Genomic DNA, 11811 nt, shown 5'->3' with positions numbered 1-11811 from the left:
GAGTGACAAATGTATAAATATAATAGCGATAAGGCGATCAGTAACATAAGAATTGACTTAGCAATAAATTAATTAATCATTTCAGTCAATCATTGTAATCCATTTAGGTCTGAACTTGGAAGTGTTTATTTAAAAAATTCCAAACCTGCTTATATATCTACTAGTTCTCAAACATCAACAAACATAGATTCCACAAAATTTATTTTGATCGTAAAGTTATGAGAGCTATAGCAAAACTTGTTTCATATCCCAACAAATTTATTTCGATTTTCTTATTCAAAATTATGACGGAATTAATCCATTTAGGCATATTAGCCCTATGCATTTTTGTCAAATACCATCAAATTTTCACGGCGCGGCGTCGCTATGCCGCGGCGGTGAAGAGCAGCCGCAGGCAGCTGCTCCGGACGCCGCCGGATTCCGACGAGTGCAGCGTCTGCTTGTCGGAATTTGCGGCGGAGGAGTGCTGCCGGCTGGCAGCATGCGGCCACACTTTCCACCGGCGGTGCGTGGAGAGGTGGCTGAAGGGGTACGTCTCGACGTGCCCGCTCTGCCGGGCTGAGGTAGTGCCGGAGGCGGTGGCGGCGGAGCACCGGCAGCTGCTGGCGAAGGAGGAGGATGATTTTGTTGAGAAGGAGTTTGCTCTCGTGCTGTTGAATGCTTTGAATGTTGGGAGTTGTAATAATGGATATTTTTTAAGTTGAAATTTGTTAGTTTAATTCTTTTAATCATTAATACATATATAGATTATAGAGTATAAATGATTTTGTAAATTAATGCATGTATTCACGGCAAAAAGTATAAAATAAATCATCGACTTATGTTTTTATTGTATTCGATTTTAATTTTAATTTTAGATACATTTATAATTGCATCAATATAATTTAATATAGACATAATATGAATATTTTGGGAACCGAATTGTTTTTCATGGTAGATGGTTTTCAAGTTAAATGTCTAGTTGGGTGAGAATGGGAAAAGGTCATTACGTCATATACTCACATATATACACAGATGTTGAAGTATTTTGCACACGTGTAATTTTTTAAGAATAAAATAAAATTGGTTATTCGTGCTAAAGAGTGTAATTGGGTTAGACTATGACATTTTCAAAAACCATGTTTTTCACGCACATTAATATTAGGTTTCATTTTATTTGTGATATTGCTAAAAAAAATCGTGTAGATATGGGTATATAATATGTTTGCCAATGGACAAAAAAAATGATACTCTTGTAGTACTAAAAAATTGCATAACGATTATGGGTAGGAACATGTACTACATAAAAATTACATGACAAATTAATTTTCTCTATGATACATGAATCCCAATAATTTGAGTTACTAGTGGTTATCAGTTTATACGCTACACTGTTATAAGTTCTTATGAAAATTGTTTTATATAGACAAAATATTTAGGAATCAATCTCGTATCTTTCCAAAATGGTTCAAAATGGAGAAGGTAGAATAATTACTAAGGCCCATTATTGCGTGGCCTGAGATCTTGGAAACTTGTGTTGATGCATATGTGATTCTCAGTAAAAGGTCGAGATCTTGAGAGATCTATGACTATGTGACCACTTGTATATTAGTACAGATATGTTGACTGAGTTTTGATTTATTTAAAACTAGATTTAAATACAGAAATGCAAAACAAAATCATACGTAGGACATTTTTAGATCATTTTAATAAAAAATGATCTAAAATGATCTAAAAATGACATCAAACTCAAATTTTATAAAATGACCTAAAACTGATTAATAATGACCTTAGTGTTCTGTATTTAAACACATACACTTGTTTGGATCATTTCTTTATGTTGTCTTCTTTAAGTTCTAATTAAGCTATATTGTAAACTTAGTTTAGTAAAGATATATAGGGATAGGGAGTAGTTGATAGGTTTATGTTGTAAGAGCATCCACAGCGGTGATCTTCCGCAAGAAAGAATTTAATGTATCTACTAAACTAGTGCTCCACCCCTATCCTTGTCTCAACTTGATGATGCAGATATCTTCCATTCTACTAAACTTAATTTCTGCTGTTAAACAGTGAATATCCACTTTTTATTCCTCGCCAAAGCTCAAGCAATTTCGGTGTAGCATCAATGAGTCCGAGAGGAGGCCTCGTTTAGATTCTTCCAGTGCTAGCTTAATATATTCTTTTGCTTCTGCACGCTCGGTTCAGTTACACAAGGATTTGCAGAAGGGCATATCACTCCTGAAGAGAAGTGTAGCATGCATAACTTCGAATTGCTGTAACTCTTTGTGTCTGGAGGTTCCCTCAGAAACCTCTACATTTGAGGCATTGGCAAAATTGTTGACGACACTATCCTCTTCAAACGAAGTTCGAAGTATTTTATCTCTAAGAATGGCATCATCAAGGTACCAGCATCCTCCGTTCATCTTATTTATTTACTGCGCAATTAATATACGCAACTTCATGTAAACTCCAACTCAAAATCCATTTTTCTCAACTACTTCGGCGGACTGTTTACTTGCAGAAGTTTATATGAATGGCTTTTTGAATTGGATATTAGTGCAGGTCCAAGCCTTGCCAACAACTGAACACATCCATTTTTCTCATCAAGCACATTGATGGAGAGTGCACATGCACTGCCTACAATGGTATAAATTTTAATTACTATGCAATCTTCTGTTTGTGCAATAAGCCGATAGTATATGAGTTTTCGGGTGTTAGGTTTTGTTTCAGCTCTCCTATTATGATGCATCATGCATACATAATGTTTCCTAATCATGTAGTTATTTTTTTCTTTATAAGCCATTTATGTTATGATTTTTCCTTTCTAGTTTGTTTCATTATTCTCTTGCTGGATCCGATATGAAATAAAACCTACTCCTATTTTGTTTTGACATTGCCTAAATCGGATATTCAGAAATAGTAAAAACCATTCATCCATCTTGTAATCATTATCTATTTTTAGATTTTGTTTTATTGGTGGTCTTCTTAATTGTTGTACATTGCGCATATTTAAAAGCACATTCCAGTCAGATATGCCATTCTCTCACTGAAAAGTTTTCTTATTTGCAACGTTTATTGATGCAACAAAGAAATGATTAAAACTGCCTTTCAATTTGGCAACAAACATCTTCACCGACAAAGGTCAAAAACTCTGTTGGTTTGGATTGTAGTAATAACCTTAGCTCATATTGTTTTCTTGTTTCTTCCTGTAGCATTACCAACTGCCAAACCATCATTCTTCACAGACAAGGGAGCGAAACATCAGCATGAAAAAGCTTCTCGACTGATTCGACATTTTGTGTAAATATACTACTATTTCGAGTAGGTGTGGAGATTTGAGGTAAAATTTCCATCTCTAGTGTGTTTTGTACATATGTGGCTAATCTGTATATTTCTAGCTCTGTACAGATGTGATAATCACATGATATTATATAAATCGCTTTTTGTTTATTATGTGACGAATTAAGGGACATTTCCCCCTTCTAAAAATATATCATTACTTGATATAAATAGTAAAAGAACAATAGAATAAAAAAGTTCAAAAACCTAATTCAAAAATATTCATTGGTTGATGCTAAATTTAAATAAGTTTTCCTAGGATATGAATAAAAAAAAACTGCAGTAAAATTAAGCAACTGAGCCAGTCTAGTGAAATAGATGGAAGATTAGATTAGGTCTCTTGTAAAATTAACCAACGCTGCTTCACTTATTTCTCTTCTTCGGAGGCTGAAGTTCTTCTTCGTCTTCATCCTCTGGCTCCTCATCCTCGTCCTCAGCTACATCCGGGTCGTCTCCGTCCTCATTCTCATCGTCATCGTCCTCATTCTCATCGTCATCGTCCTCATCATCGTGCCCGTTGGCAGCATCATTTTCCCCGTCATCGTCCTCTTCACCGGCACCTGCTCCCCCCTTGGCCTTGCTGTTGCTGTTGGCCTCGTTCTCCTGTTCGCCTTCGCCATCATCCTCTCCCGAACCACCGGCGGCAGCAGCTTCACCGTCGCTCTCCTCACCAGCTCCTCCCTCGGCATCAACAGCTTCCGATTGGCCTTTCATTGTGGTCAGCATCAGTAGTTTTGCAAAATTCTCCAACTGTTATATTTAGTTGCAATGTTATATTAACGCCAAGAATCTAGTACAACTATTTTTTTCCCGTAAAGTGTTCTAGTGATCAATTTATAATAGAGAGAAACCCAAAGGATAGGGTTGTTAATAAATAGTGTTATACATTGTGTAATTTTGTCAAGTTGTAATAACCATAAATAGAGGAAATAATAACCATAAATAAGGAGGAAATAAACTAAAGCTAGGATTGTGGAGGATGGGCCCAGCCCAGCCTCAACCAACCCGGAACTCAAAATACCACAAAACTTGAATTCTATTTTCCCTTTGGATTCCGTGACGACGAAAATTGGAATCCTTGTTGTACCCACTCTCTCTCGGCGCACGTTAGCGACCATGAAAACTGACTAAGACCATCAGCAGTGGGGTATCCTAAGGCGCGCCACGTCAGCATTTTTATCCTCCTCCACCTGCAGTGGGGCGCCCTAAGGCGCGCCCTATGGCGCGCCACATCATCAATTTTGTAATATTTACAAAATACATACGAATTAAAAAAAAAACTAAAATACATTTAAAATACGAATTTTAAAAACTTCATTCATTTAATAAAAAATAATACATTACAATGCAAAATAATAAAAAACGTAAACTCAGCGACGGCGGTTACGAGCCCACACTTCTTCAATCATGTCGCTCATGAGCTGCGCATGCTCCTGTTGGTTGCGCATTGAGGCCTGCCTAGATAAAACCTCATCGAAACCTAACGGTAACCCTCTATCGGGTGTCTCGGTCGATGTGCCGGCAGAGCTAGATGCACGGTCGTCGTCATTCCAATCGGTGATGCTTCCGCCTTCACTCTCGACTATCATGTTGTGCATGATTATGCACGCATATATGACATCGGCGATGACTTCCTTGTACCAGAAACGAGCCGGCCCTTTCACAATTGCCCACCGTGATTGGAGCACCCCAAATGCCCGCTCTACATCCTTCCGCGCCGCCTCTTGCTTTTGCGCAAATAAAACCCTCTTCTCACCAATCGGGCAGCTGACCGTCTTTAGGAAAACTGGCCACCGTGGGTAGATGTCGTCGGCCAAGTAGTACCCCATATGGTATTGGCGTCTGTTGACAGTGAACTCTATGGTCGGGCCGTTGCCGTTACATTGGTCGGTGAAGAGGGTGGACGAGTTGAGGACGTTGATGTCGTTGTTCGACCCGGCTACGCCGAAGTAAGCATGCCAGATCCAAAGCCAATAGTCAGCGACGGCTTCGAGGATCATCGTCGGGTGGCTGCCCTTGTATCCACTTGTGAATTGGCCTCTCCACGCCGTCGGACAGTTCTTCCACTGCCAGTGCATACAGTCGATGCTCCCGAGCATCCCAGGAAACCCGTGCGCCCTCTCGTGCATCTGCATCAGACCCTGGCAATTAGTGGCTGTCGGCTTGCGCAAATATGTGCCGCCATAGGCCTCTACTATCCCCCGACAAAAGTACTTCAGACACTCGCGGCCTGTAGTCTCCCCACAGTGGAGGTACTCGTCAAAAAGGTCCGCCGTGGTGCCGTATGCCAATTGACGAATAGCAGTCGTGCACTTTTGCAATGGTGTAAGGCCGGGTTTCCCGATGCCGTCCTCCCGAAACGTAAAGTATTCTTCACGTGAAGACAATGTACGAACAATGCTGAGAAAAAGGTACCTCGACATTCGAAACCGGCGGCGGAACACAGTCGGGCCACAACGTGGTTGTTCGGCAAAATAGTCTTCAACCAGACGTCTGTGAGCTTCCTCGTGGTTGCGTCGGACATACGTCCTATGTCGAATAGGACGATGGACTTGCTCAGCCGCCGCTGCAGCCGCCGCATTCTCGCGCTGCATTTGCGAATAGCATGCCGCCATGGCCTCTTCAACGGCTGCATCTAATGCTTCGTCAATCGAACGACCGGAATAAGACGAACTAGAATTATTGGTGTCTTCGCCGGGATTCATTTTCGTTGGATGTTGAGAGAGAATATGTTGAGAGATAGTCGATATGTTCGTATGCACAACTGAATGAGAAACGAGATTTATATAAAAAAACGAAACCGCATGCTATCGTCCGCGGCCTTCACAATGGGGCGGTCGATGGCGCGGACGATGGCCATCGTCCGCGGTTTAAGTCGCGCCCGAAGCATAGGCCGCGACTATTGTCCGCGGCCTATGCCACACACCCACAGTGGGGGCGGACGATGAATGGCGCGGACGATGCGCGCCATCGGGTGTGCCATCGTCCGCCCATTGCGGATTGCCTAATACTCCGTAGCGTAGTATTAAATTTAATTTTAATTGGTAGAATGAAAACGTTTGATTAATTTAACTTTGTAGTTCTATAAGTTTGTTCTGTAAAATTGTCAAATAATAAATTGGTTAATTATAGAACTATATAAATGAATAAAAAAATTTGTGTAAGAAAGAAACAGCTCAAAAATGTGTGTGTGTGTGTGTGTGTGTGAGAGAGAGATGTAGGTGAAGATAAAAAATGCGCCTCTCCACCTTTGTGCGAGCGTGTGTGTGAGAGAGAAAGAGACTACGTGTTATGTGTTGGTTGAAACTTGAAAGTGAAGGATGTATTTGAGTAGCTCAGTTGGTAATCTATGTAATAAGTCGAGAATTCCAGTATACTATTACGAAATAAATAGAGAACTATTGAGTGTGTAGTAGTTAAACTTGAAAGGGTTTGTTAGTGAATTGATTGAATGTATACTATGTAGTAAAGTTAAAAGAATTGGGGAATAGAATGTAATGCTTTGTTCCCAGGAATAGGAGAGTAAAGCAGGCGCTGCACTCGTCGGAATCCGGCGGCGGCCTGCTGCTGCTGCTCTTCACCGCCGCGGCATAGTGTTTTAATAAAGTAACTTCATTTAATTACTCTCATTTACTTGATTCAGATTATGGAGTAATTCGGTTCACAGTCTAGTCTAATCATTCAATTGAATATTGCTCCTTCCGTCTCATTCAAGATGTCCACTTTTTCTTTTTTACTTTGTCCCACTTAAAACGTCCAATTTCCATATTTGAAAAATAATTTTTCCTAAAACTTCATGCCACTCAAGATTGTGGACATCTTTGTATGGGACGGAGGTAGTAAATAATTGCAATGAGGTCGAATTAGATCTTATTTAGGAATGAGTATGTACGATAATATGTATTAAAACTGTCATATTGTATCCTAATCATACATTCATCTTATCGGCAATATACCATTTTTATAATAAGTTTTACCGAAATTAAGTGTATCAAATTTTTACAGTATACGAGATCTTAGTACGATATACCACCATACTGTTATATCATTATAAATTAGTCTTTATATAATTAATATATTCGGTATTCACAATATATATCACTTCTACAACATATATTGATGTCGAAATGTTATCATTGCAGGTGATTTGTTTATACTTTTTGCAAAAAAATCTTAACATTAAAATTATAATTGAAACATTTACAAAATATAGTACTCCTAGTAACTTAATTAAAATCGAATACAAAAAAATAAAAATAAAAGTACGGAGTATTTTGTTTTGTATTCTGTTCAATTAATCCATGCATATATATAATTGCACATCTATGTAACGGATAATAGAGCATGCACAAACTTTTAAATAATTAAAGTAGCAACAATAATAAGATTTGGCAATTCCAAACCACCACAAATTTCACAAAAAAATCACATAAAAAAAATATATGGTGTATATTCGTATATGGTTTGAAGAAGAATGGCGTCGTCGTTGTGGATGGAGGAAGTGAGAAGTAGATTTGCTATTTATATGGTGTAAATGTCTGTGTCCATTAGTTGTGAGGAGCGGTAATATCCAATTAATTGGAGTATAATTTGGGCTGTTATATTATTGTAGAATGTTTGGGCCAGGTGAATTATCTTTTCTAGGCCCATTATTATTGTATACATTTTGGGCCAGATGAATTAACTTTTGAGCCCATTGTTATTATAGATTTTAATTCTGATCCAATATTCCCACTTATTATAAATGTATAGAGGTAAAAGGAAAGTAAATCAAACTTTAACAAACTATGAAAAACAAATAAAGAATTGAAAAGATAAAAATTAATTTAATTTTTCATTCTTAATTCTGATAAAATATTCCCGGCATATTATAAATGGAAAGTAAATCAAATCTTAACAAATGGAAAATAAATAAAAACTTGGAAATTCTAACTTTCTTTTAATATTATATATTCCCTCTTGATTTTAATGCATAATTCTTAAAATAAGAGAATGAGAAAAAAGTTTTCAAAATTAAAAAAAAAGTTTGATTAAAAAGTTACAACCTAACAATTAATAGTATTATTTATTTATTTTTATAGGGTGATGATCTTATAATTGCACAATTTGGGAGCTGTAAATAATGTATTGAAAGCAATGCACTTGACTGTGAAATTAAAGCCCTAACCCTGGCTCCATCGCTTCAGGTACCTATTACTACTAGATATTTTTTGTGTAGTGAATGAATATAGAGATCAAATTAAATGCTTCTTTCTATGTATACAATCTTCGGCCACTGTCAATGTTTATGTTAATCTTATCTGTTGTTATTTTTTTCCCAGACCGACGTCCTTTCATCTCCATTAGACGCATCATAGACAAGCAGTGGCGGAGCCAGAAATTTTACAGTGGGGCCCCAAATGACCTTTAAAATTTGTGTTCAGTACTAATGACACGGAAACAGCTCGGATATGAGCAATATAAAAAGTCACGCGTGAGAAATGGATGATGAATTTTTTATAATATAACACCGATTTTACTAATAATATATAATATATATACATGGTCCTGTTAGGTTCAGATTTTTTAGCTTAATTGAGAATTGAGATGCATTTTCAGCCACTCATCCACAAAATTTTCGAAATTTCAACTGCAAGTAGATTATGTCAACTAAGGGGTATTATCGTCATTTCATTTCTAAAATGGCAGAAAAATAAAAGTTGAAATGTCAACAACGCAAAAATAATTCACAGCTTGTCAATAGCCTGCGCATCAAATGTCAACAACTTATAGCAAAATATCAACAACATGTCAATAGCCTGTATATAAAATGTCAACAACTTGTCAACGACTTGTATAAAGTGTCAACAACTTAAAAACAATTCTTGTAATTAAAAAATAACAACTATTTTATCTTAATTTTTTTATTTACTACTACAATTTTTGGAGAACAATGTTTATTCATACCACTAGTAATCGGTATTGGTATTGGTATTTTCTTACTTTTTGATACGCGCGGAGCTAATTCTACAAATTTATAAGTTTAGGATTCTTCAAAATCCCCTAAATCTAGCTTGAATTATTGTGTGGTTGAGAAATACTACCTAATTTCTAGACCTCATCTTCCACAACAAGCTCCTGATTATCTCATATAATTCTTAATTTCATAATAATAATTGATAAATTTTAGTTTGTAGTTTTCTATATGGTTATATAGTCTTGATGATTTACATTCAATGATCATAATAGAATCCTACTAATATTTATAAGCCAAGCCTAATCAATTTTTATAACATAATGTGTAATCCACCAAAACTAAGACACGTTTATATAATTCAACTTGTGATTAAAATTCATACAATTTTTTGTGCAAAAAGAAAAAAACTGCACTCCTAAAAAAACAGTTAATTGTTTGACTAAATGAATCAACCAATAAGTTTTATTATTCTGGTTTATTTACTTATTATGTATATTATGATTAATGTGTTAGGTTGTTTATACTTTGAATTTATTAATTGGATTGAATGATTTTTTTTATCGATTTAGGGTTTAGGAATTTATTTGATTGAAATGCCTGAAAATTAATTGTTAGTCTTTAGAACCACCGATGGATATATACCATCATCTTGAAAAAAATAGTTTGAAGTGAATTGATTAATATTTACAATAACATAAATCACAAAATAATGCATTAAACATGACCACCTACTTCCAGTTTTGCTCCTAGCTGAACTAGCCTAATTCTAATCTAGAAGAAATTACATTCGAAAATGACCTATCATGTTATGAACTTGTGTCCAAAAAAATGTAATCATTTTTATTGGTTTTTTTTTATTGAGTTCGAGTCATTCAATTCACAATTATTCAAATTCGTGTCTGTTCGTGGATGAATAGATTTAAATAGTGTTGATTTCATGATGTATGAAAGGTGAAGAAAGCAACAAAATAATACAACCTAAATTTTGGTATGACTCCAGCCAAAACTTCGGTCGATATGGATGATTTAACGATAGTTGTACATGACTTTTCAAATGTTGCAATTATAATTTTGTATCGTAAATTGATTGACACGTAGTAGTGTTATTGTATGCAAATTTAGCGAAGATTGTGTTAAAATGGGCAACTAAATATAACAAAAACATCACATCTCTTAAAGCATTAAAGCCAAAAGCAAAAACACCAAGTACCCTTTACATGTCATAGTGGGTTTCTTTATATCTACAAATTATCAACTTGAAAGATTAAAAAAAAAAGAAGAAGAAGAAGGAATGCGTACTCAAATCATGCAATGATGCAAGAATTTGCATTTCAAGATATTAATTTAACCAAACTGCCCATTTCATCAATCCAAATTATTCGCATAATGTCCCACATTATTTGGCTGCAACTTCCATGGAGATAATGCAAGAAAACAAATAATGATAATAATAAATAATTAAGTAAAAGAAGTAAGAAAAATAAAGTGTGGCTGCTACCACTATTCTATTGAAATGGCACCTAAGCAAAGCTTTCCTTTTTTAGGGTTTGGTGTTTTTTTGTCATCTTCACTCTTTCTGACATCAATTTGTGCTAATCTGATTCAGAATTCTTTTTATCATAGTCCCAAGTGGCAGCAGTCCAAGAAACTTGTTGATTTTTTAATTTATCATAATCTATCATATGTATTATTATAGGAGAAAACAAAAAAAGCACAAAAGCAAAGCTTAGTCACTAAGCTTTATGTAACAACTAACAAGTAGTAGAATATTCTTAATTATGTAAGAATCTTTGTTAAGATTCAAGTTACTAAATATTCCCTCCATTCCAACTTAGTTTATTTGTATTCCTTACCAGGACATGTCTAGCTAAACGAGTCATTTCCTTTGTCGGCAAAAATTAATCTATTTTTGGTTGATTTATTTTCTCTCCATTTATCTACTCCATCACCTCTCATAACATAAATCACTACACACCACTTTTGGTAACGAAAATAAACGATTTGATCTTGAACAAAGTTATTTATATTTGAGATTTAAACAAATTATCGCCTTAAAAGTTGTAAAGAATGTGAAATTCTTAGGATGGTAGTAATAAAAGTTGCACAACTTTTAGTCCAATTTCATTTTCAACACTCAACAGATCATTTTTGAAATTTCTGTCAGTAAAATGAACCCTTTTCTGTGTTATGCATTTTACTATTCAAAACTAACTGCATTATGTTAACCACACACAAAAAAGTAGTCGAAAATAAAAGTAAACCAAAAAAAAGGCATCCTTATCTTTACCAAACAATTTTAGCCAAAAAGAAAAACAAGATTCACAATCATTTAGCAAACAATTAAGCAAAACTTCACCCAAATTGAAACAGATTAACTGTTTAAAAAACAAGTAAAAGGGCAAAAGAGAGTGATGACTAACCAACTAACTAATTAAGGAGCATCACATTAATTCATCATTTTAGCTTAAACACATCACATTACTTTATCAATCTTTTCTTTTATAAATTTCTTGGTGATGTGGCACATGCTGATTAGC

The 11811-nt window shown here is 35.6% G+C and overlaps 1 protein-coding gene across 1 annotated transcript; it reads right to left on the bottom strand.

Annotated features, from left to right (window-relative positions):
• Window positions 1–3681: 3681 nt before the first annotated feature.
• On the bottom strand, window positions 3682–4032 carry LOC121779984 (ribosomal L1 domain-containing protein CG13096-like). The gene has a single exon (XM_042177491.1). The coding sequence runs from the start codon at window positions 4030–4032 to the stop codon at window positions 3682–3684; it is 351 nt and encodes a 116-aa protein (XP_042033425.1).
• Window positions 4033–11811: the final 7779 nt, after the last annotated feature.

This window comes from Salvia splendens, chromosome 2, assembly GCF_004379255.2.
Source record: "Salvia splendens isolate huo1 chromosome 2, SspV2, whole genome shotgun sequence".
NCBI lineage: Eukaryota > Viridiplantae > Streptophyta > Magnoliopsida > Lamiales > Lamiaceae > Salvia > Salvia splendens.
The sequence above is the reverse complement of the archived record's forward strand: the minus strand, read 5'-3'. Positions and strand labels throughout refer to the sequence as shown.

Bases quoted from the DNA above. Each gene is read 5' to 3' on its own strand.
- LOC121779984 (XM_042177491.1), bottom strand. From the start codon at position 4,032: ATGAAAGGCCAATCGGAAGCTGTTGATGCCGAGGGAGGAGCTGGTGAG.